Source organism: Odontesthes bonariensis, chromosome 2 (assembly GCF_027942865.1).
Source record: "Odontesthes bonariensis isolate fOdoBon6 chromosome 2, fOdoBon6.hap1, whole genome shotgun sequence".
NCBI lineage: Eukaryota > Metazoa > Chordata > Actinopteri > Atheriniformes > Atherinopsidae > Odontesthes > Odontesthes bonariensis.
In genome coordinates, this window is record NC_134507.1 from 42,487,663 (window position 1) to 42,513,881 (window position 26,219).

The 26,219-nt window shown below is 40.1% G+C and overlaps 1 protein-coding gene across 1 annotated transcript in view; it reads right to left on the minus strand.

Annotated features, from left to right (window-relative positions):
- The window catches only part of col13a1 (collagen, type XIII, alpha 1), an 82,384-nt gene that overhangs the window by 13,710 nt on the left and 42,455 nt on the right, over positions 1–26,219 (minus strand). Inside the window, exons 18-38 of the mRNA XM_075481908.1 lie at positions 25,127–25,153; positions 24,431–24,475; positions 18,173–18,208; positions 18,032–18,085; positions 16,653–16,739; positions 16,519–16,545; positions 16,368–16,403; positions 16,205–16,261; positions 16,090–16,113; positions 15,957–16,010; positions 15,690–15,734; positions 15,352–15,486; positions 11,032–11,103; positions 10,822–10,863; positions 10,655–10,705; positions 10,454–10,480; positions 10,247–10,333; positions 7,657–7,692; positions 5,908–5,961; positions 5,767–5,826; positions 4,421–4,456 (exon numbers count right to left, since the gene is read on the minus strand). Of these exons, the coding sequence (XP_075338023.1) occupies positions 4,421–4,456; positions 5,767–5,826; positions 5,908–5,961; positions 7,657–7,692; positions 10,247–10,333; positions 10,454–10,480; positions 10,655–10,705; positions 10,822–10,863; positions 11,032–11,103; positions 15,352–15,486; positions 15,690–15,734; positions 15,957–16,010; positions 16,090–16,113; positions 16,205–16,261; positions 16,368–16,403; positions 16,519–16,545; positions 16,653–16,739; positions 18,032–18,085; positions 18,173–18,208; positions 24,431–24,475; positions 25,127–25,153 (1,092 nt within the window). The remainder of the gene's footprint in view (positions 1–4,420; positions 4,457–5,766; positions 5,827–5,907; positions 5,962–7,656; positions 7,693–10,246; positions 10,334–10,453; positions 10,481–10,654; positions 10,706–10,821; positions 10,864–11,031; positions 11,104–15,351; positions 15,487–15,689; positions 15,735–15,956; positions 16,011–16,089; positions 16,114–16,204; positions 16,262–16,367; positions 16,404–16,518; positions 16,546–16,652; positions 16,740–18,031; positions 18,086–18,172; positions 18,209–24,430; positions 24,476–25,126; positions 25,154–26,219) is intronic.

The following is a 26,219-nucleotide window of genomic DNA, read 5'->3' on the forward strand; positions in this document are numbered from 1 at the left end:
CAGATTAGCTCAAGAACAGCGCGTAGAGAGCTTCATGGAATGGGTTTCCATGGGCGAGCAACTGCGTCCAAGCCATACATCACCAAGTGCAATGCAAAGCGTCGGATGCAGTGATGTAAAGCACGCCGCCACTGGACTCTGGAGGAGTCGAGATTCTCTCTCGGTCGCCATCGTTCACTGTGAGGAGTGGAACGGAGCCGGAAGGTGAACAATCAATCAAAGACTTTCACCATAGACGTCGCGAGATTGGGTCATGTAACGTAGCGACACCTACTGATCGGGAGGTGAATTGCCTTGCGTATCCGAAAGCCCGACGGAGAGCTTCGAAAGGACGGACTACGGAGACGGATAGTGACGGAGAAGCATACTGAGGCCTATAGTTCCGGTGAAAGGAACTCTGAATGCTTCAGCATACCAAGAGATTTTGAACCATTTCATACTCCCAACTTTGTGGAAACAGTTTGGGGATGGCTCCTTCCTGTTCCAACATTACTCCGCACCAGTGCACAAAGCAAGGTCCATAAAAACATGGATGAGCCAGTTTGGTGTGGAAGAACTTGACTGGCCTGCACAGAGTCCTGACCTCAACCCGATAGAACACCTTTGGGATGAGACCTCTGGCCTTCTGGTCCAACTTCAGTGTCTGACCTCACAAATGCGCTTCTGGAAGAATGGTCAAAAATTCCCATAAATATACTCCTTAAGCTTGCCCAGAAGAGTTGAAGCTGTTATAGCTGCAAAGGGTGGGCTGACGTCATATTAAACCCTATGGATTAAGAATGGGTTGTCACTTATGTTCATATGCTTGTAAAGGTAGAGGAGCGAATACTTTTGGCAATATAGTGTAGCTGCATTAACTTTTATGTCCCCATAGTCAGCACTGGCTGAGGCTGAAGATTTGAATAAGACAAAGACAAAAAATCTGGAGTTGTTGAGTTCTAAAAAAGTCAGGTTACCAGATTTCTGCAGCCCCCTGCTCATGTCTGCTGCACATTATAGGTTCCAGGCTACATTATGTAATGCTAGTATAATATATCACAATGTGTGACTAAAGTTGCATTGTGGGTAATATGGCTAACAACTTTGAGAAAGAAGACAAATATATGAAAGAGGAAAGACATTGGGCCTCATGCAAGAACATTTTCGTATTTTTATTCTAAATTTCTCTTACTTTTTTCATACAAAGGTCTCGTACGAACACGCCACATCAGATTCAACAAACGCTCTTAAAGGGCCGTGTATAATCTCGCAGCAGTGTGTCGCAGTGAGCTTGTCGCAGACATGACGCAGTTATTTTTGATTTATGTCTGCGTTAACTGCGACACACACGCAGACGACCTGGTTTCCGACCATAAACCGCCCTTAACTTGGGAAAAAGTGTGTAAACGACCTGCGTAAATGATGAATGCCACCTGTGCGTATTTAAGTGCACGTGCACAAGGATAGTGGATTTGCATACTCCACGCCCAAAATAATACCATATAAGGCTACGATCCCTGTCTCCTGTGCCAGGACTTGTTGAGTCATGAAAACAGCATTAAGGCGCAAAAAAAACAACTTTAGGGGCTCTGAGATTGAAGTTCTGCTTTCAGAGATCCAGAAAGGAAAATCTGTCTTTTTTAGCAGTGTCAGCAGTGGAATTACGGGACCTGCTAAAGCGAAGAAATGGGAAGTTATTACAAGTGCTGTTAATTCCGTGTCACCTGTAGTTCGTAATGTCACCAAAATAAAGAAGAAATGGTTTGATATGAAAATGGCTTACAAAAAAAAAAAAAAACGTCTCGCCATGGCCAGGCGCTCGATGACTGCAACTAAAGCCGTGCAATCAGTTGTTGCCTCATCATGATGGCACTTTGATGGGGGGGGTCTTCTGGCACCACACCTTCTGGTCTGCCTGGGCTGGTTCAGGCGGAGACCCTCGTTCATGGCAATATTGTGCAAATCCGGCATGCCTTCTCTGGGCTATAGAGCAGTTTGCCCCCCGCTGTATAAAGACACACCCACCTGGCCTTCAGCTCAGTGCGCTCCACAACAGCACGGGTGTTTTGATGCGTATATGTGTGCAGTCTATTGCTCTGATTATGTTTGGCAGTCCAGCCACGGCATGAAAGTCCCTCTTAATTTGTACTTGTTGGACAGTGGTGTATGGGAATTTGATGTACCATGGGTGATCAACTGATGAGAGCTTTGATGACCAAGGGGAGCGCACGACTCACAGAGGACTGGGACACCCCCGATCTGTCTCCAATCTCCCTCTGAAAGGTTCCAGTGGCCAAAAATCCAAGGGTGGTGAGGACCTGGACGTGTGGTGGAATTAGGCGTGTTTCTCTCTGGAGTTGTGGCTCTAGCAAGCTGCATATTTGCAGCAGCACAGTCCTTGGCAATCTAAATCGCGATTTCAGCCATTCGTCTTCCTCCGCAAGGATATCTACACGGCCTCAGAACACACGCTCTCTTCCAAGAGCCTGACGCGCTAAGGCATCCAAAAGTAGCAAGTCAGCCGCTGGTTACGCTTCCCATCGACCTTGTGATATACAGATTCAAATTAACCTTCAATTAGTGCATAATTTAAGTCAAACAGAATAATGTCAGCATCATTATGGGGTATAATGTATATATTTATTTATGATTGCTTTAAAGTAATTAAATATACAATCCATTAGTCAAGCAAACTTGATTGGAATAACAGCGGACTATTTTAGGAAACGACAGCTCTGGATCACTCATAAATTCTGTTCTTACCTGAAAGAAAACGTAAAATACGAAAAGATTGGCGAATGCGGAAATTCTCTGAAATCACTCGTACGCACGACTTAAGAACAAATCTGTGCGTACGAACGGTTGTTGCATGAGGCCCAATGTTTCATATGGAATGTGGTTAAGTAGCTCTTGAAAGAGTTAATTCTGGATGTATGCAGTTTAGAGTAAGTTGTCGAACCACAGAATTTTCAGAGCACCTGCTCACCAAGGCCAAAGGTTCCAGGTGAAGAAATTAAACATTGTATATAACAAGTTCAGTACATTATAATACTGCTAGCCAATTTGACATATACGATAGGGATAAGGGACTGGAGGGACTTGCAAGGAAAGGGTTTTGTTAAATAGGTGAAGGAGCAGTAAAAGGGTGGTGTAAGAGCAAGAGGATTAACCCAGGACTACATTAGAATGCAGGAGAAGGATGAGGAGGCCAAGGGTTGTGAGAGGGAGAGAGGGCAATCCCTGCAATAAAAAGAGCCACAGGCCACAGAACAAGGTGGAGGGAGGGAAAAGGGAATAGGAAGACCTGCGGAAACAAAGGAAGACAGGACAGAGTAAAAACACCAACACTATCTCACAGCTTTGACTTCAACACTTTCAACCGGACTGTCTATTAGAGCTGTCCATTTTGTTTCTTTGAGTTTATATTTGAGTCAAGGCCAGTTGAATGTGTTGAGAGAGCTTATGAAAAAAGGATTACTTAAAAGATGGGAATGGAAATATTAAAAGTCACAGGTTAATGGGATGGAAACAAAAACCTTCTCATCGAGTAAGGGTGTGTGAACAATACAAACAGACTGATTTTTGTCTGATTCACAGCAACCTGGAAATCAGATACAGTTTTTACACAAATTCATTTAGCAAGGCTGTTTTGATATTTCGAGCTTATTAAAAGAATAGCTCAGTGTTTATGTACATATACCTCTACTTTAATTCTAAGAATACAGTATATAATAGTATATAATAGTTTTTGTTATCAGGTCATAGTTAGCAGAGATAAGAATAAGACGAGAAGTATTTTTGACATATAAATATATGCCTGATATCTTTATCTCTACTTCAAGCCTAAGATGAAATTATCCACTTTTTTATGTCACATGGAAAACAATTAGACCGAAGTATTTGAGACAAACACAGCTTTTTCTGCAGTCATTGAACCTTAATATATTATATATTTGATTAATAAAACAAATCCAGTAAAGTTGCACATCAGTAACTACCACATTCAAAAAAGCCGCTGCAAAACAAATCATTTGCCTTCAAATCAAAAGACATCTTGACGTAAATTATTCGGAGTCATGCATCTAATCAAAGAGTACATTCTTTTTATTGATATGCAGCTCTTTAATTCACATCTCTGCCTTGAGAGTGCCTTTGAAGTTGTAACAACTCAGCTCTGGTGATCTATTATCAACCCGCAAGGCAGATCCAACCATAATGGCAGGTTAATAATGCCGCAGATGCAAATACCAACCTTTCGTATTAGCCCTCACAAACAGTGTTTAGTTTAGCTGCCGAAATTCATGAGTAAAAAGACACAGAGGATAACTGATCTGCATGTTTTCCACAGATTAAAATAAAACATGTTAATTAGACAGAGCGATGCCCCTATTTCTTCTTCTTTTTTTTTATAACAAGCAAAACATTTCTGGTGGTTGCTTACCCGATTTCCTTTGAGTCCTTGTGGTCCTACTAAACCCTGCAAAAAGAAAGAAATACATTTCATGCATGTGTAGTGAAATTCACCTGTTGAAACATAGTTATATTTATTACATGTTACCAAATGTGCTTGTTTGCAATGTCCATACATTCTATAGCACTCTCTTTTTTAGATGTACCCGGGTTAACTTTTGCAGCATACTGATCACATGCAGTAGAGTCCAGACTGAACTCAAGCCAGTGTTGACCAGAGTTAACAAAGAGCTGAAAGTTGCTGGGTACCAGTAGCGGGCTGCAATGCAGCCATCGCTCAGAATTTTCCAAAAGGAGCATGTGGAAATATTCATGCTGCATGTTAATGCATGTTTTGGTGCAATCTACTGTTTTTTTCTAAGCTAGGGAACTTTTCAGTTTAATTTGCATTGTATGAATTGGACTAATTTGGATTGTAATGAATTTGATTGAATTTGGTTATATTTGTAATACAATGAATTTGATAAGAATTGGCTTGAATTGGCAGGCCTGTATGCCTTGAGATGCCATTTGTTGTGTTTTGGCATTATATAAATAAAACTTAGACTTAAGAATTGAATTGTAGTTAGTGAGGTTTGATTAAAAAAATTGGAGAATAATTTGAAATCCAGGTTGCAAGTAATGTAGATTCTTGAGAGAATCCATTTTGGCCACAATGTACTAGCAGCTGAGTCGGTTTGAGTAGATTGAACAACAGTGAACAAAGGCAGGTCATATTGACTTAGCAGCTTCATCTTGTTGATCTGACTGGTCGTTACAGTTGGCAATAAACTGATGTGTCATCCAGTTCTGCATGATAAATCATCAAGTGTGTTAGGTTAGTGAGCATAAAATTTTAAGACGGTCGGGCAGCCGCATGGAGAAACATATGCCACCTGATTGACGGGACCATGGAATCAAAAGATTTCTAAAGCTTTGAAAGCTGCATTGCGATGGTTGGAATAAAATTGAAATACAGTGATCATAAACAAACTATGGCTCTACAAAGTAAAGTTCATATTCTACTCGTTAAAATATTCATAGTGACATAGGCAAAGATATTCATACCATTGTCCCACTGAACTGGTGCTTTAACACCAAACATAACTTCTTTATTGATTGTTGTCAAACCAGATTGTATCTAAATTTCAGATTACATAAGAATAAACAAATAGGAATTTAAAGTGAAATTAATGAATGTGTTTTTTTTGGCACATTCGTTATTGATTTAAATTTCAGTTCGAAGACTCAGTTCGAAGATGCCTCTAGTTATAAACATGCTGCTTTCAATTATTAAAAAAATGCAAAATAATGTATAATATGGAATTTCAGACTTACAGGGATGCCTTGTGGCCCAATTGGTCCTGGTAATCCTGTATCTCCTTTCTCACCCTGTTGCTACCAAAGAAAATCAAAGTGTAAATGAATCCAAAATCCTATGTACTTTTCCAAACATTTCTTTTAAACTGAGTGACTCACTCTCTCTCCCTTTGGTCCAGCTGGCCCTGGCATACCGGCTGGTCCTATTAGACCCTTTAAAACAGAAAAGAGGAATAAAAAACTGACAACAATTAAAAACAGAATAAAAGAGAACATTTTATCATTCAATGCCTAAAATCAGTAAGTCAACAAGCTTTCTGGTGGACATGCACTGTTTTTACAAAACATAATATTTTAGACTGGAGAAAAATACTTTTTGAACAAGCTTGTTGAACTACTGCCTTGAACAGTTAAAAAAAGGAAGGAAGATAATAAAATGTCAACAGTTGTGACTCTGTGTCTGAAGCGAAGTCAGGATTGGAGAGGAAGACCTTGCATCTGAAGCATATGCAGTATGTACAGTACTTTATGTAATACAGCCATCCAGATGTGCTGCATGACAGGTCAACATGCAGCACGGACATTTACGCATGCTCCTTTTGGATAATTCTGTGCAATGGCAGCTTTGCAGTCTGCTGCTGGTAATGACCAGGAAGCAGGAAACTGCTGAGGCAGGATTGAGGACTGAGTATTTACACTCTAGAGGTATACAATATGTTAAAAAAAAAAAAAAAAAGAAAAAAAAAAAACTTCAAAATGAGAAAGGGTGCATTTTAATAGCAGTACCTTTGTCAGAGTTTAATTAAAGTTGCAAGAGGTCAGAGCACACTACATATTTACACAACAGTAAATCTAGACAGGGCTGAATGCGCATGATTTGTTTGTGCCAATTTGTCTTATTACTATGTTTTCTCAGAATCACAAATCTTTTATACCATCTTATCTGAGTCTCTCAAAGAAAAGTCAGTTGTCAAAGAAAAACGCTTGCTCAACAAATATTTAGAAAGTGTGGAATTGTGGGTAAGCCTAGTCCAGTTCAATCAGAACAACTTAAAAGGCATGCAAACTTCACCATATTTGTGCTCCAGTTATGGACTGAAAAAATCCAGTGTTTTCTTTCTTTTCTTTTTTTTACACATCCGTTTTACATTAACCAGCAGGACGTTGGCAGTAAAGCTAATAAAAGAATTGTATTGTGAAACATCTGGAATATATAGTAGAACCAAGGATTGAGGACATGGCAAAAAAGACTGGAATGGGTATATGACAAGGATGATGTCAGATGTACATCGGGAATTGTTATCTTATCATTAATCTATTAAGAAAGTAAGTGCATGTGTTGGACATAAAAACTTAAGGGATAGAACCAGGAATATTATAAGTCAGTTTCACATCACCGTCAGTTGCTTAGGTCCTCGCTGATTTATGTATTGTAAATTTTAAAACAATTTATAATTATTTTCAAGAAAAATAATGTCCCCTTCAGATACTAATGGTTTCACTTGGGATTCACACACGAATAATAATTAACAAGGAAAATAATAATAAATAATAAGGAAACCAAAGCAGAGTGGAGTGGTTGTTGGCCCTTAAAGAAGCCAATAAAAACCCTGTTGGAATGGAGCTGATATATATGTACAGTTGCTGTGTTTGGCGTTAAGGTAGATTTTTTTAATTTAGACAGTGTATCCTCAGAACCCAACCCTGAACAGTCCTGTCCTTGCAGAGCTTCTTTAGGACAGAAACAAGACAGGAAAAGGATGGAAAGCAAAAAAGCAAGCTAAGGACAAGCAGACGTGGCAAACATCGAGCAAGCAATAGCAGGTTCAAGGAGTTGTTGGGGGAGGAAGAGGAACGGGAGAAAGAGAGGAAGGGTTCGGAGACCGGAACAGGACTTGCGCCACTCACCACTGGACCAGGTCTGCCGTCTAACCCATGAGCCCCCTGTATAGCGTTGTACATAGTTAGAGAGCAGAGATGATGGGGAAGATGGTGAGAGTAAGGCGGGGGAGGGGATTGGGGTGGGGAGGTGGGGGAGGAAGGGGGTTGGATTGGGGATGGGTGGGAAGTGACAGAAGCTGTGACTTTGTGACTTCAACAACACACTCAGATCATGACAAATGAAGGGTGATGAAAGTGGTGAAGGTGGAGGTAAGGTGAGTGACATTAACTGGTGGATAACATCAAGTTTCACCGAGTGATGCTCTGTTCGCTGACTCTTCTGACACCAATAAAGGTGGATGTAATGTCATACTTTGTTTAAATGGATTACCTTAAGCTCCTGTTATCCAGCTTAACATTGCTGTTGGGTTGGCTGCTCCCTGCCTTTATAATATTTTTTTTCCTAAAGCATGAATCTAAAGTTCTTCTATATTTGACTCTCAACATGCATGTGAGTCTTGACTCCAAGCCCAGTGATTTCCAGTCGATGTTTTCAAACCGTGGGAAACTAGGCATTTGAGAATGTTTCTGCAGCACATTATTATGTGCCATAGCAAGTAATTGGAACAACAGGACAATGTGTGAAACTATCAAAAATGGTAATGAAGATAACCCAGTTCAGCAGAAGGGCTCGCTGCTGTGTTAAAAAACAAACCAACAAAAAAAACCAACTCGACTATAAAATGCTTTCTGTGACACAGGAAAATAGGATATATTAAGCTTTGATACATTTATCAAATATCAGTCATGGACTTACTAGTAATTATTAAATAAAAATCTTTAGGTGTATAAAATATATTGTTATTGATATCAGAATAATGCATGCAGTCAGAAATTTAAGAATAACAATTTTCTGAGATCAATCTTAGCATTTGGCTAATTCTAATGTTCCCTGAAAATTCCCATTGTCCTCTGCCCTATAGCACTAAATATGGCTTTGTTTTTTTTTGTTTTTTTACTTTATGAAACAGAATATTTCTTTTTGCTTTTTACATGTTTCTGAACTACTTCTGAGCTTCTTCATTCGTTTGTTGTAGTATTTTCAAAATGATAACTTGTAAATGTCCTGTGTGAACCTGTGCTATTGCCCATACTTAAAAGGGGATTTTGTAAAACACAGCATAGGACATGAGCAACAGTTTCATATACAAAAAAAGGCCGATTTCATTTTCAGGTTGGATGTTCATAAACATTCATCATGGATATGAATTTCAATATTGTGTATCGTGTGTGTATAGTGCAATATTGGGTTTCAGTCATTTCTTTGGACTGTAATATTTCTGGTCCAGAATATTTAGACAAAATACATCTACAATAGAAAAAAACTGTAAGATTTAGTACACAGATTTACTGTAATATTACTGTAGTAATACTTAACGGTTACTTGAATGCACTTTAGTAGTTGTATTCTCTTGGTAGCATCAGGTTCTGCTGTAAGTTTCAGAAAGCTGATTGAATATTAAATCATTCGATCTGATGTTTGTTATCATTCTTCACCAAATTGAGATTTGTTCAGTTAATCTGGTCAGTTTTCTGGCATAAACATGATTTTAAGCACAGTCCACATATGCTCTTTTGAGCTGAGGTGAGAACATCCTGGAGTTCATTCCAAAAGCTTGATATTGTATTTGTTCTACAACCAACTGTAATGTGTATTTGTTCCTGTTGGAACTCACATCCAAGTTTGAGATTGTATTAAAGACTCCTGAGATGGTCCTATTCATTTGTGCTGTAGAATTTTTTTTTTTTCTGTGTTATTTCATTCAATTTGTGAATGAAACGGTTTCACTAGCTGTAAAACAATCCAAGCGTCTTGGGGTTGAATGGGATCTCTCTCCAGACCTTGGCTAAATCGATACACCTCCCAATAACTTGTACTCACACACAATAGTCTGAACTGATAATCTTGGAGTCTGCAGTAGTTTAGAAGGAGCTCCAGGAGTCACTTGTAATTAGTGCATATCTATGGTCTTCCTTCTCAAATCTGCTCAAAGCATCTTAGACATTCATATTGTGTTGCATGCTTGTCAATCAGGAGGGTGATTATGATTATTAACAATAACTTTAAATACTTTTAACTTGCAAAGTTAGAAGACCATTTAAAACTTTAATTATTACTAAATTAATCAACTGAGCATAAATCTATTTTCACGAAGTACAAATGATTATAAAACAGTTAACTTCAGAAAAAGCTAACCAGATTAAAAATAGCACACCATGCCATCTTAAATAAATATGAAGGTTGTATAACTGTGTATCATTGTGACTCAGATAAAGAACACCTGAAAAAGTTAATGAAAGCACAATATTGACGTGATATTAAAATGAATGTGGTGCTGATGAAGAATTGTTTAATGTTTTAATGTTTAATAAACCAAGAGCCAAGACCAGAACCCCACAGGGATAGATGCCATTCATCCAAATATAAAAGAATCTTAGCATAAAAAAAAATCAAACATCCATTACATACTATAACTTAAATAACAGTTTGAAACAGTGATATATTATAATGCAAATGAGTCTGTACTGCATTAAGAAAGACAGGATCAGTACTTACAGGGAGTCCAAGATGGCCTCTGTCTCCCTTGTCACCCTTATGACCTGTCGCTCCTTTTTCTCCTTTCATGCCTATACCTGGCTCTCCCTGAAAGACAGGGCAAGGCAGAATCTCCTCCTTACACTTTCATGCATAGAAAGGCACAGGACAGGATAAAAAAAATTGACAGGCTAGTATTGTACTGTATCTCATAGAAATGTGTCTCACCTTAGGCCCTGAAAATCCCTGAGATCCCTGGATGGAACAAAAAAACAGCTGGATTATGACCACTACTGTATTTGACTAACAACCAGCAGAACTACAAGTTACAGTTGCAAGCAGTTTGTTTAAACTCTTTTTTAATGTAATGAAAAAAAAATATTGTACATGGCTTTTAGATATTGGAGATAAATCTCGTATTTGGCTTACCGCAGGACCAACTGGACCTGGAGGCCCTGGGGGCCCTGGAGGACCATAGATCTAAGAGACCACATAAAAAAATACTTTTCAGCTAAAAAGTGTTGCTCATAAAGCATATTCCATGGTCTGATTTAGCATGCACTAATCAGACTTCTGAGTTTGTGACTGATCCTTACCATTTCCGACCTTCCTCCATCTCCAGCTTCACCTTTAAGACCCTGTGACAACAGGTGGTAAAGACACAGACACCAAGTTCACAATGTATCTAATTGTCAAGACAATCTAATGAATTAAATATTTTTTTTACACAGCACAGCAATTAATCAAACAGGTCCCCAGACAGCATGCGTCCAGACAGATGCAGCCTGAGGGGCATCATTGCATACCATTGCGCCAGGTAATCCAATAGGACCAGGGGACCCTGTGGCCCCTTTTTCACCCGTAGGGCCATCTAAACCCTACAGAACAAGAAGTAGAAATAGCCATCACGATAATCGCACAGCGTTTCAATTCAGGGGCCAGCGATGTGTTGTCACTGAATCAAAGCAATCAAGAAAAAACAATGGAAAGTTTTGTTTTTTGTATTAGTATTTTAAAAACAAAACTTTACACCAATAAGCAGCAGAGACGGTAAAACTGCATCTAAAAGGTTTTTTTTTTTTTTTTTGCTGTTTCAGTATGGCTTAGAAAGTTAATTGAATTCTAACAAAAACATTTTTGAACCCTAATTTTTACATACTGTTTAAAAATGCTCATATGGTTCCATTGTGCACTTTGTTCATATACATATACAACTTGTGTATGTATATATATATATGGTTGTGTGTCTTGTGTGGCCCTGTGATGGACTGGTGACCTGCCCAGGGTGTGCCCTGCCTCTCACCCAATGCCAGCTGGGATAGGCTCCAGCCCCCCAGCGACACTAAATTAGATTAAGCGGGTATAGAAAATGGATGGAAATATATATAAATATATATATTTCCATCCATTTTCTATATTTTCTATATTTCCATCCATTTTGTATATGTATATATATAGACTACAACTTACAACACAAAAATGTTTTGTAATAGTCATACTTTATTTGTCTAGTTTTATGTTATAGTCAAGTCAGTTTATCTATATATAGTAAGTATAATAATCTAACACTTAGTGGGAATACTATGCATAATGGTGATAAACCTCTTGTGAGTTTATTTTTGTAAATTATGGCTTATACAAACAACTTAGTTTTTTTTTTCATCATTTTTAAATCACTCCATCTTCCATCATTAACCTTCCACAGATAAACTTGTACATTCCCTCAAAACAGAAAGTAATAGGAGCATATTCATACATGCTTCAAATGATACTAGTATAAATTGAACAAGTCAAGCACATGATGAGCTCATTTGAGATACACTATATTGCCAAAAGTAGTCACTCACCCATCCAAACAATTAAATTCAGGTGTTCCAATCACTTCCATGGCCACAGGTGTATAAATCCAAGGACCTAGGCATGCAGACTGCTTCTACAAACATCTTTGAAAGAATGGGTTGCTCTCAAGAGCTCAGTGAATTCCAGCGTGGTACCATGATAGGATGCCACCTGTGCAATAAGTCCAGTGGTGAAATTTCCTTGCTACTAAATATTCCTCAGTCAACTGTCAGTGGTGTTATAACAAAGTGGAAGCGATTGGGAACGACAGCAACTCAGTCAGGAAGTGGTAGGTAACGTAAAATGACAGAGCAGGGTCAGCGGATGCTGAGGCACATAGTGCGCAGAGGTCACCAACTTTCTGCAGAGTCAATGGCTACAGACCTCCAACCTTCATGTGGCCTTCAGATTAGCTCAAGAACAGTGCGTAGAGAGCTTCATAGAATGGGTTTCCATGGCGAGCAGCTGCATCCAAGCCATACATCACCAAGTGCAATGCAAAGCGTCGGATGCAGCGGTGTAAAGCACGCCGCCACTGGACTCTGGAGCAGTGGAGACGAATCACGTTTCTCAATCTGATGAACGAATCTGGGTTTGGCGGTTGCCAGGGGAACGGTACTTGTCTGACTGCATTGTGCCAAGTGTAAAGTTTGGTGGAGGAGGGATTATGGTGTGGGGTTGTTTTTCAGGAGCTGGACTTGGCCCCTTAGTTCCAGTGAAAGGAACTCTGAATGCTTCAGCATACCAAGAGATTTTGAACCATTTCATGCTCCCAACTTTATGGAAACAGTTTGGGGATGGCCCCTTCCTGTTCCAACATGGCCGCGCACCAGTGCACAAAGCAAGGTCCATAAAGACATGAATGAGCCAGTTTGGTGTGGAAGAACCTGACTGGCCTGCACAAAGTCCTGACCTCAACCCGATAGAACACCTTTGGGATGACTTAGAGTGGAGACTGTGAGCCAGGCCTTCTGTCCAACATCAGTGTCTGACCTCATAAACACACTCCTAAACCTAGTGGAAAGCTTGCCCAGAAGAGTTGAAGCTGTTATAGCTGCAAAGAGTGGGCCGACGTCATATTAAACCCTATGGATTAGATTTTAAAAGCCTGCTGATGGTTTACAAATCCCAGAACGGTTTAGGCCCAAAATACATCTGTGATATGTTCAGAGAATATAAACCCAGCAGAGCTCTGAGATCCAAGGACTCAGGTCAGCTGGTCCAGTCCAGAGTCCAGACTAAACATGGAGAAGCAGCATTTAGCTGTTATGCTGCAAACAAGTGGAACAAACTGCCAGTGGAGATTAAACTTTCACCAAATGTAGACACATTTGTAGACACACCGATTTTGTTCATAATTTTTAGACACAAATGTAGACACACCGATTTTGTTCATAATTTTTATGGACAGAATTTCTAGGCGCAGCCAGGGCGTTGAGGGGGTCCGTTTTGGCGACCTCAGAATCGGGTCTCTGCTATTTACGGATGATGCGGTTCTGTTGGCGTCGTCGGGCCGTGACCTTCAGCTCTCACTGGAGCGGTTCGCAGCCGAGTGTGAAGCGGCTGGGATGAGAATCAGCACCTCCAAATCTGAGACCATGGTCCTCAGCCGGAAAAGGGTGGAATGCTCTCTCCGGGTCGGGAATGAGATCCTTCCCCAAGTGGAGGAGTTCAAGTATCTCGGGGTCTTGTTCACGAGTGAGGGACGAATGGAGCAGGAGATTGACAGACGGATCGGTGCGGCGTCTGCAGTGATGCGGGCTCTGCACCGGCCCGTCGTGGTGAAGAAGGAGCTGAGCCAGAAGGCGAAGCTCTCAATTTACCGGTCAATCTATGTTCCTACCCTCACCTATGGTCACGAGCTGTGGGTAGTGACCGAAAGAACGAGATCGCGAATACAAGCGGCCGAAATGAGTTTCCTCCGCAGGGTGTCTGGGCTCTCCCTTAGAGATAGGGTGAGAAGCTCGGTCATCCGGGAGGGGCTCAGAGTAGAACCGCTGCTCCTCCGCATCGAGAGGAGTCAGATGAGGTGGCTCGGGCATCTGGTTAGGATGCCTCCTGGACGCCTCCCCGGTGAGGTGTTCTGGGCCCATCCCACTGGGAGGAGGCCCCGGGGAAGACCCAGGACACGTTGGAGAGACTATGTTTCTCGGCTGACCTGGGAACGCCTCGGGGTCCCCCCAGAAGAGCTGGAGGAAGTGGCCGGGGACAGGGACGTCTGAGTTTCTCTGCTCAAGCTGCTGCCCCCGCGACCCGATCCCCGGACCAGCGGCAGATAATGGATGGTGTCTACATTTCTGTCTTCTCAAACCCCAGCTGGTCGAGGCGGATGGCCACCCTTCCTGAGTCTGGTTCTGCCAGAGGTTTCTTCCTGTTAAAAGGGAGTCGTTCCTTTCCACAGTCGCCTGATGCACGCTCAGGATGGGAGATTGGACTGAGTTTCAGTGCAATCTGTTGGTTTCCTTAGCTAGGAAATTGTTTTTGAATTGGCTCTATTCGAACGAATTGGATTATTTTATGAATAATTATGATTACAATTAATTGAATTCCAATTGGCTTGAATTAGACTTTATTATTTAAGTGCCTTGAGATGACATTTGTTGTATTTGGCGCTATATAAATAAAAATGAATTGAATTGAATTGAAAAATGATTAAATCCAGCTTAGAAACATTTCTTTTGTCATGTGTCTATTCATGAAATCTGCACGATATCTTTTAATTTATCTAGACTTATCTTTTTAATCATTTTAATTCATTTAAATTTTTTATTTGTTTCTCTTTATATTCTTTTATGTATTTTCAATGCTTCTTGCACTCCCCGCTGCAATGCTTTTAATTTATGTAAAGCCCTTTGAATTGTCTTGTACATGAAATGTCCTATACAAATAAATTTGACTTGACGACTAAAATACATGATAATCATAAGAACAGCATAAACAATTTTACTGCTTATAAAATATAAATCGATGTTCAAATTTTCTTGATTGTACAGAAATTATGGAGTTGGACACAATGCTGCCAAACATACCTAAAAAAACCCAAAGTTTTAATCAGTATAGCATTAGACAGTATAGAGTACATTTAAGATCTTACTAAACCTAAATAAAAAAGCAGCACTCAGCGTCTTTCCTGGGGTCTCAATCAGTTAGTGAGTCTCTAATGAAGTAATATGAGGGCAGCTGGAAAAACCAAAGCGTTTCCTCCAGATAATGACAAACACTGGCCATGGTCAGGAAACCCCAGGCAGTCATGTGATGTGTGTTGCGTGGTTAACATAGTCACTCACAGGTGATCCAGATGGGCCCATGTCTCCTTTGTCTCCCTTAGGTCCTGCTAAGCCCATGACACCTCCTTCTCCTCTGGGACCTTCAGGACCGGCGGGGCCTGCAGGACCAAGCTCTCCGGGCTTGCCTCTGGGTCCCTGGAAACACATCAGGTAAATATAGCTTCATTAACTGATTCTGAATAATTCCAGATGCAATGTTGAAATAAGCATATTTTTACATTAAATCTGACATTGAAAAACTTTAATAATTAATCTTAACAATCTTAACTTCAATTTAGATTCATGTAAGAATTCACCTGCCTGACTCATTTTATTGACTACTTATATTGAAGTTTTACCTTCTCTCCATCCAGTCCTGGAGGACCTGGTAGACCAACTTCCCCCTGAGGATTCACCAAGGTTAGATTACCAACTAAGCACAGGAGGACACTGCCTGATAGTCGCTAACACTGCATCGTAGAATTCTTCTACAACAGTTTAACCTGACTGTGGAAACTATATAGTTGTAATTTTATTGTTTGAGGTGTAGGTCTTCTTTAAATTGTACTGTAATAACATAATGCAAGAACATAATGTGTACACTTTAATTCTAAAATTGCTCCTACCTTGGCACCAGGAACTCCAGGGAGCCCTGGAGATCCAGGTAATCCAGGGGGACCCTAGGCAGATGGTTATGTCATTAAATTGAATAAATAAAAGTACAGTCTATACTTGGAATAAATCCTTGAAACTACTTACCATCTGGGGTATGTTGCGAATATCCTGTGAAGGAATATTTGTTGTTAATTCAGTGTTATTCATTCTTTTAATTTCTCTTCATACAAGACAAGTATGATGTTTAAGAGTGACATACATTTTCATTGTTCTGGATTTCAGCCCTTCCTGGCTCCCCAGTTGGGCCTGGAGGACCCTAAGAAGTGAGGGAGACCTTTTGTTGACTTTGTGGACACAATCATAGAAATGGGAATATTTAGTCCCCGTGAAGAAATTGAGTTCATCTGTCAGTGAAGACTTACTCTTGGTCCAGCTGGGCCTTCAGGACCTACTTCCCCCTAGATGGTAAATGAAGATGGAAAAGACTGTCTTGAAACTTCTTAACACGTGTATTTGAAAAGCAAGCTAATTAAATAGTCTTTTTCAGTCTTTTTTCTGTTGCTTTTGTCTTACCTTGTCTCCCATGTCACCTTTGCCACCCTTAAAGAAGGATAGTTACATAGTAACTTCATCTCGTAAAAGTTTTACTTCATCATGTCTGACACTTTGCTGTATTACAAAGTATCCATCAAACTATTTCCTCTCACCTGGGGTCCCATTAGTCCTGGCAGTCCCGCCGAACCTGGTTCTCCTTTGATTCCCTGAGCTGCAGTGCTTGGCTCTCCCTTCTCTCCCTATAATACATACAGAAGTGCTTAACCAATGGCATACTATTAACCAGGTAAACAATAGCAAATAGATTTCCAATGATATGTGTTGTCTAAAATGTTCCAGTTTTTATGGCAAAAAGAATAATATAAGGACACTAAAAGTCAAGAGAAATAATAAAACTCTGTGTAATTACGTATGTATTCAGTATTTATTTCGAATATTTTGTGAATAATGAAAAACAACATTTTAGAAGATCTTTGGTGTACACAAATAAGTGAATTTGAAACATGGCTGTTAATTAAGGCTCATCTAGTTGTATGTAATAAAATCAGCAAGCATAAGTACATTTGAAGTGATATCTCATATGGAAGATAAACTGATGCTTTATCTGCAAACATCAAGCAACAGACAGCATTTCGGGTCATACAGCACACACACCTAAAGTAAGTGTCATTAAAGAAGTCATAGAGTGAAAAATAATCCTTACTAATTATACTTCCTGGACTTTTGTTTGCATCACATGGTCCTCACCAATGAGTTAGGTTTGCTCACCTGACAGAGAATCGCTAAGCTGTCGTGAACTCACACACATGTAAACATGTGTATATATATATATATGGAATTTTGGTAAAGTAGTTTCTTCCAATAATAATATGGATATAGTTGATTCATGTCTTTGTTCAAAGATATTCCCTGGCATGGCATTTAATTTTCTCTGGTCAACTGCTGTCTCTTCCTCAATGCCCTCTAACTTTTTCCCAAAGTGTGTTGAGAGTTGATTTGGTCATGTGTTCACACATGGTTGAGGCTGTCTGCTTTCAGTGTCCATTCAGTCTTTAGTAACTAGGACCCTTGCCGTTTTGCTGCACTTTAAAGCGCTGCACTTTAAGGAAGGATCATCACCATAGACAAGTGATGGAATCTTATCTCAATGACAATAGGAAAAAAAAAGTTGAGTAGATTTGTTTCAAAATAATTCTGTCAAACATTGTTTTTCTTTGATGCAGAATGAATTAAAAACACTGTAGTTAGAAATGACTCAACCCCTAACAATGTGGCAAAATCTGCAACAATAACAGTTAGTACCAATCATCAAGGCTAATTCTCAGATCCATTGTTAAACAAAAGTATTTCAACCAACAAAAAGTGAGTAAAAAGGCAAACATAACACACTGCAACTTTACCCAAACTTTTGCCAGCAAAAAACACCAGTCTAATGAATACATGGCTTCACCACATCCAGTTACTTAATCAATAAAATGTCTGACACAGGCTTAACCAGACCATTAGAATGTTCATTCCATTCCAGGCCTACCCTATAACCCCTTTTTCCAGGGATGCCGGGTGTACCAGGGATTCCAGCCTGGCCCTTTGCAGTGGAAGAAAGACAGTTATTGCTTGTGAGTTATGCAGGTCTATGTAATAGCCAACTCATGATGCTGGAAAATGACTTTACCTTTAACCCAGGGGCACCTGGGAAACCTGGTTCTCCCTACAATAGCCAAAATATCACGAGGGTAAAAAAAACAGAGGAAAAAGATTAAAAAAAGACATGAAAAAAGATATTTAAGAAAGCTTAAAAAATTAAAACCATTTGAAAATACATGCAGACACATGCAGATTACACAGGCACCGTGTCAAACCCCTCTACAGGCTTTGCAATGGCAATGCAAAGGTTTTTAGGTGGTGCATGTCATTGTCCTCGTTGTCTTTGTTGGTTGGTTTAAGGTCAGTCTGGTGAGACTTGCAGTATGCTAAGTTCACTTTTGCACTGAACTCCCCAACATTCATAGACCTAATGCCCCCTTTTTTCCCTCTGAAAATAAAACAGCAGTTTCTTCTTCAAAAGCTACACTGCATGCTGTTCACTGCATTCCACAAGCTGGCTTGGAGCAGATAATAAGGAAAAAATGCCACAAATATATGCAGACATTAATCATTTTAAAGAGGTAAAAAAAAACTCAAAGAAGTATCATTTTCAGAACTACTACAAAGACAGAAACAACATCAACATCAACAATGAAAATGATGACTAGATACAACAGCCACAAAGAGATGTGAAACAGCAGCAGACAGAGACAAAAAAATATGTAACATAGCTGGCAGATGTATTCATATCTAACGTTTGATAGTTGTTTCAAAATTAAAATGAAAAAATAAAAAAAGTAATCTCTTCATTTAGAAATACAAAATCAAAGCTAAAATTAGAGTTACTTTCTGTCAAGTACCAGCTACAGCAGCTTGAAATGATAAGCCAACTAAAACTGGTAGTTAAAGATAGACATGAAAATATTCCTGTGTCATTTAAGCATTCTTGTTCCCATAAGAAAATTAATAAGTAGCAGGTTTGAAAATTATATGGAGTCACAGCTGTGACCAATGAAGCAGAGATGCAGCTGGCTGGCAGAGAAAGTTCCTACAATCCTGCATCTGCCTGTGGCAACGCTCTAGGAACAAAATTCACTAGACCAGGGGTTCCCAAACTTTTCCATGCCAAGGCCCCCCAAACAGTATTAGCTTCTGGCCGGGGACCCCCTTTGCAAACCACAGACAATGCTACAAAATATGTAAAGAAACATCAACTTTTAGAAGGTATTTTCTTTCTTTTATTCACGGACAGTAGCTTGCCTTGTGAATGCAGCCTGACTAAATGCTCTTCTTTACGTCTGAAGAAGTCAACCGTTTTTTCAGACTCTGACGGATGTTTTTGTATCAAGTGACGCTGAAGTTTCGAAGGTTTTGAACACTCATTTGAGAGGGTCTCCAGACAGAGGACGCATTTTGGGCAATCGTGGCCATTTTTCTGTATGGCTGTAAAGCCAAACTTAATGTATGCTGCCTCATACTTTCTGATTTTAGTCGGCCAGTTCTTTCGGTCTCTTCCAAGTCAAAAATCTGTCCATTTTGGCAAGATACCTACATGCTAGCTTGAGGAGCAGAGCAGCTTCAGAACAGGCGCAAACCGCCAGGTCTACCATGTTTTCACTGGCAGCCAATCAGAAAGACAAGCATGGCAAATAACATTTCGATATGATATATTATTATAAATTGTATTTTACAATACTGATTAAAAAAATGTGACCATTTTTTATAAAGATGTTTAAAAAAAATTTAATTCTATTTTTTTATTTTTGCATTTTTTTCTTATCTTCACTCCAATTTTCTGAGGCCCCCCTAGCGCCCCCTGGCAGCCCCCACTTTGAAAACCACTGCACTAGACCATTAATCAGAATGCTTATTTGCATAAGCAGGACATCTGATTCCAAAATTGATACAAATTAAACTTACATTCAGATTTGTTACACAATTCTGCATGCTCTATTTCATTGTGTGCTGATAGTGTTGGAGAAGCTCCAAAGCTTTGAGTGCCTGTCTGTCCCTGCTTCTGCTGCCTCCACAGCGACCTGTACGTGTAGTAAAGCTAATCCAGCTGGGATGCAGTGCATGAATATATGAGGTCAATCATTTTCTGTCAGAACTCAACATTGGACTACTGTAATTCTTTATTATTGGGCTGTCCCACATATTCTCTGAAAAGCCTTCAGTTGATCCAAAATGCTGCAGCCAGAGTTCTGAGGAGAACTAACAGGAGAGATCATATTTCTCCAGTTTTAGCTTCTCTTCATTGGCTCCCTGTTAAATTCAGAATAGAATTTAAGATTCTTCTCCTCACATATAAAGCTCTTAATGACTGAGCTCCATCATATCTTAAATATCTCATTGTAAAATATTTTCCTAACAGAGCACTTCGTTCCCAAACTGCAGGTTTACTTGAGGTTCCCAGAGTTTCTAAAAGTAGAATGGGAGGCAGAGCCTTCAGTTATCAGGCCCCTCTCTTGTGGAATAAGCTGCCAGTAAATGTCCTGGAAGCAGACACCCTTTCCACTTTTAAGACCAGGCTTAAAACTTTCCTTTTTGATAAAGCTTATAGTTAGGGATGGCTCAGGTGATCCTGAAACATCCCATAGTTAAGCTGCTATAGGCCTAGACTGTTGGGGGCACCTGATCTGTCACACCTTTCCTCACTTTACTCTCTTTTTCCACTGTTTAATTTCTCAAATGACATTATGTACATGTGACATTATTGTGGTTATTAGCTCGCATTTCCCTGTTCCAACAGATATCCTTTGAATGGTGTTACAGTGCCCCCCCCCCTCCCTTTCTGTCTTCTCAAACCCCAGCTGATCGAGGCGGATGGCCACCCTTCCTGAGTCTGGTTCTGCCAGAGGTTTCTTCCTGTTAAAGGCCCTGTCACACTGTTGCGTATGAGAGAAGCATATGAGTTGCGTATGAAAATTATCACTCATACGCTGGTATACGCTGACATACGCCAGGGGAACGTTAGGCATAGGTTGTATACGTTTCAAGCACGCTGGCATACGTTGGCATACGCTGAGGCAGAAATAAATTTTTGAACATGCTCAAAACTTTTGTGCGTATGGTTAATACGCTAAGCATACGCTAGGCATATGCTGAATACGCTAGAGGTACGATATAGGTACGTTACTGATAGGCCGAGAACGCTGGACATAAATTGCCATATGTTGGCATGAAGGTGTACCGTACAGCTAGCGTATTTATAGCCTCCGCCCGTCTGCCGCCTCCATCTCCGCCAGATGGGCGGAGATGGAGGCGGCAGGCAACCGACGATTCACGGGAGCGGTCAGGAGGAGGAGTTGGGGATCTTGATCGCTCAGAAGCATGTAACTCATCAGCCGCAGGTGCATCAGGCATTTCAGCAGGTTTGGGTGAAAATGATTCTTATGTTTTTTTTGCCTTTTCCTCGGCCCAGGGCCCGGGCAAACGACAATTGCTTCTTGGGAGGCATGATCGAGATGAATGTCTCGAGAGATGTTGATAGCGCGTCGTCTACTGCAATAATGGAGCAATGGAAAGGCTGCTGATATAGGCGCGTTGAAACGTATGCTGGGCATGCGCAGTTCATATGCTACTCATACGCTAGTCATTCTTTATTTTCAAGGACTTTTCGTGCGTATGAAAATTATATTATTAATTTTCATACGCAACTCATACGCTTCTCTCATACGCAACAGTGTGACAGGGCCTTAAAAGACTAACGTTGGTGAATCTGAACCCAGCAACGTAAGCAACGTTAGCATGTCCTCGGCTAACACTGCAGGTAACTAACTAACTAACTAACTAACTAACAAACACTGCCTATCATGTTAGTGCCATTTGCCTCATTGTAAAACCTGCTGTTAGTAACGGTTAAGGTTAAATGAATGCCTTCTCAGGCATTACATTTAGATGAAATCCCGAGAGACAGAGCCTGACTGGCTCAGAGCCAGAGGCTGGTGGTACTACCCCCAGTTCACCTCTACCTCCAGCTTCTCCTTTCACCAGAGCAGGGAAGAGTTAAATTACCCAGGCCATGATAGACCAATGTGGACCTCACCGTTGTTGGGTTTGTAAGGTCATGACTCGTGTTAATTCTAAACTAAACAAAGTTGATGCTAATCGACCGGTTTGTTGTCCTTTTTCTCCAAATGAGAATCGATAAGGGAACCGACAAAGAACCGAATCGTTAAGCAGAATCGGAAATGGAATTGGAATCGTAAATATCTTATCAATTCCCATCCCTACTTGTCTTTTTACCTATTGCCAGTTTGTGACCTGCCTACAAGCCATTGCTTTTTCTGAACTGAATTTCTGGTCAGAGTACCATTACATTGGATGTCCACTGTGAAAATATGTGAATAAAGAGGAGTAATAGAGAAATGAATTGCTGTGCTCCCATTTGCTCATAATCTCTTCCCCAGTTGGACAGTGAGCTGCTCCTCAGTACAGTGAGGGAGAAATGTAGAAAACCCTTTTCATTTACACACTTTCCTTTCTCATGAAATTCTCAATGTTGTTGTCTGTTCCTGCTCTCAGTTCCCATGAGCAAAGTTTGAAAACAGTTTTCAAGGACAGGTTTTCAAAAAGTCCAAAGCAACGCAACTGTAAGTCATCTCACTGACATATGGAATGAAGTTCTGCTGTGGTAGCTTTGCCTGTTTCCTTTATGTCTGAACATGTAGCTGTTGGCTGCTGGGAGCAGTGGAACTGAAAAGCTTGAGTCAAGAAGTCATTACTTGTGGTCAGCACCATGCAGAGATTAATAGTTATTGTGTATACCACAAAAGCCCTACCTGGCCGCCCTGCAGTATTTTACTCTGACAGAAGACAGCCAGCTGACTCAGATTATATATAGAACAGATTTCCCTGAGTTGATGGAAGCCTCAACTCCTTAGGCTACCATCCTTCAACAGTGAAGGATCAGTCTGCAAAATCACTTTCTGCTTATTATTAAAGAACACAACTCTTTTCATATTACTGTTTCCTGAGGATCGCAATGAATGGAAGTTTTCTTCTTAGATGTTCTCTCCCTCTCTCCCTCATCTGTCTGAGCAAGATAATGACCAAAACACACGCATACACATGGCTGCAACTGCTGCAGTCATGCTGTTGATGCCAATGGGGAGCTCTCAGCCCAGACTAACAGAGACTTCTGAAGTAGAAAGATTATGAAAAGGGTAGATACTGTTAACAATCAATCAATTTAGAAATTAATCGATTTAACGATGGAATCATTACTGCAGATATACAAACTGCTCAAAACTGTTTAGTACACCATGTTCGTTTTAGAACATTGCTTGACATTTTCCTTGAATTGTACACCATAAACTTAACTTATGTGGTCGCACTTTTTTAGCTGGATGACAAAAATGGTGTTGTTACAAAATATACAGGGGGAACTGTGATTAGGGTAAAATTAGGGTATGCAGTGGTGTTATCTGAGCATGGTCCAAGATACATGGGTACATGGGCATGAGTGTCACACCCGTGGGGGGTGGGGGTGTTTCGACACCCCCACTTTTACAGCAAGATGATTTCACCTTTTTGAATTTTCAATGACCAAATAAAGTTTTAACAAATCATAAAATGTGTTTTAAAGACTCTGTACCATCTTTAGAATAATTATATCCAGATTTGAGCAGTGCAACTATTGTAGTTTCCATACAGGACCCAGTTTAGTGTGATCAAAATGCAAAAAATGCAGTAAAATGGCCCTGTTCTGCATTTTCACAAATCAGAAAAAGGTTTCACAAATCCCAAACAAGGTTTTAATGAATCTATAGCCTATTTAGAATAATTCCATCCAGATTTGAGCAGTGTAACAATTGTAGTTTACATACAGGACCTAGTTTAGGGTGATCAAAATGCAAAAATGCAGTGAAATGGCCCTTTATGCCCATCCATTTAATTCGCGAATCGGAGTCTGGCAAATCGGATGCCAACTTCAGCGTCGTGTCTATGGGCTTGATGTGGCGCTCATGTGCCACCCCTGTAACACCCCCACATTTAAAATCACTTCTCCACCCCTGGGTATATGGGAATTCCTTAGTTCAAAGCAAAAAGAGATCTGACATGCAGGTGCTTAGTATTCATTGTTCCATGGTAAAGCCTCTGAAAAATAATATCAATTACCACACCAAACCACTACAGAGTTAGTCCATATCCTCACAGTGGTCTTCATAAGGGATTACAGGTCATTTATGTGCAAAAACACAGGCCCCTAACAGCAAACTTTCTCACTGTTTTTTTAACTCAAAATTCATCAAAAGCAGCAAAAATATCGATGATCTTGGCATGCATAAGAGAACCTCAACACGCCACACACATGAAACTCCACGCTTAGCTTTCACTCTACCTTCTTTCCCCTCTCTCCTGGGAAACCCAGTTTTCCTTCATCTCCCTGCAAAGTTAATGGAAACATCAGCTCAGAGCAGCAGGGCAGTAAAATCAGAGACGCCCTTTCAGCCGGAGATAAATCAAAATAAGAACAAAAGCTCAGGGGAGAGGGGAGGTGCTTCTTCGTCATGGGGACCTGACAGTAGGAGATCTAAATATTCAGACACGGCACTGAGTGTCAGAAGCAGAAGATGGTTGCCGTGGAAATTAAGCAAACAGAAAATCTCCTATACAGGGTTCACATTAAGGTCTATGTGAACCGATGCTGTTTAACACAAATACCCAAACTTTATTCGAGGCATAAATGAAAAACTCATTGAACATACAGTATATTTAGCTCAAGTCTGATCTTACAGGACCAAAATCATGTGTCCACAAAAAGTTGAAAATTTAACCAGACCTGGCCATAAAATGCCAAACATAAATCTTGTCAGTACAGAGCATTGGACTGTGGAGAAAGTGAACATCAAGCAGTTAAGAGTTAATAAACAGGAGCTACAACTACAAACAAAGGCAAGATTGTATCTACAACCGTATGGACAATGTGTTTCTGTCTGTATTTGTGTTCAAATCAAAAAGATTATTAACTGGATGCAAAATCATTAAACTACCCTTCATGAAACTTCAGAAAAATGAAAGAAAACTCCTTTATTACCTTTATTCCTTGGTCTCCTGTAACTCCCTGTGGGGCAAAGCAGAGACAAATGGTACAATTGTAACAAACTGACAACAACTGAGGCCCTCCACTAGATGGAGCAAAAAATCTACTTCAAGCATTGTTGCTTGAAGTAGATTTTTTTGCACCGAATGCAATGTTCAACAGCTGGATAACAGCGTCTGCAGAGACTGCTTCTCTATCCGCTTAGTGACCTTCAACTGGCCTGATGTACTCATAAAGCTCCCGGCAGAAAACAGAGACAGGAGTCTTGGCTGATTTCATGGGAAAACAACATGAGATGGAAGAACAGTTGAGGATTACAAGGCAATAATCTACACAGAAGCTCCCAGCAGCAAGGCCTGTGCAGCAGTCACACCCTTAAACGTCTGCTGTATAAACCTCAGAAAGAGGTTATGTTTTCACTGACATCCTCACTATTCAATTGGAATTGCAGTTTGTAATTTTGGAATCAGAGACAACACTGACACTGACTTCTTACAAACATATTCAGGTGTTCTTATGATTTTTTTTCTCCATTTCTTTCATTTTGTGATAGCAGCTGTTTCAGGATGCCTACATCCCAGAAATGTTTAACTTTTGCGCTATAAAGTTAGAAAGACAATCATTTTGAATGAATCAACCAGTCAACATACCACTCCAGTAAACCACCATTCCACCTTGAATGAATGTTTTATGGTTTGGGTTAGATATAGGTTATAATGTCACAACCATAAATGCAGTTGCAGATGTTGCTTGCCTACTGGTGCCTTTTATTATGGCTTTACGTATACTTCTGTGCAGGTACATCGATCTAACTAATGTCTTTTTCTTTAATTATTTGCCACATCTTTTCTACAAAGATGATTACAGACTGGAAAACTGTCATGGCAATCTCATTACACAACAAATCCCATATCAACTTAAAGGAGAAGTTTGTTTTTTATATACCTGGACCTTATTTCTGAGTGATCCTTTTTATATGGCATAGTTACTGATTTGTAAAAATAAAATCAGGCCTATAGGGCGTGACATAGTTGACCCAGTTTTCCCAATATGAGGTGAATTTCTCCAGTTTAAGATTAACAAATGC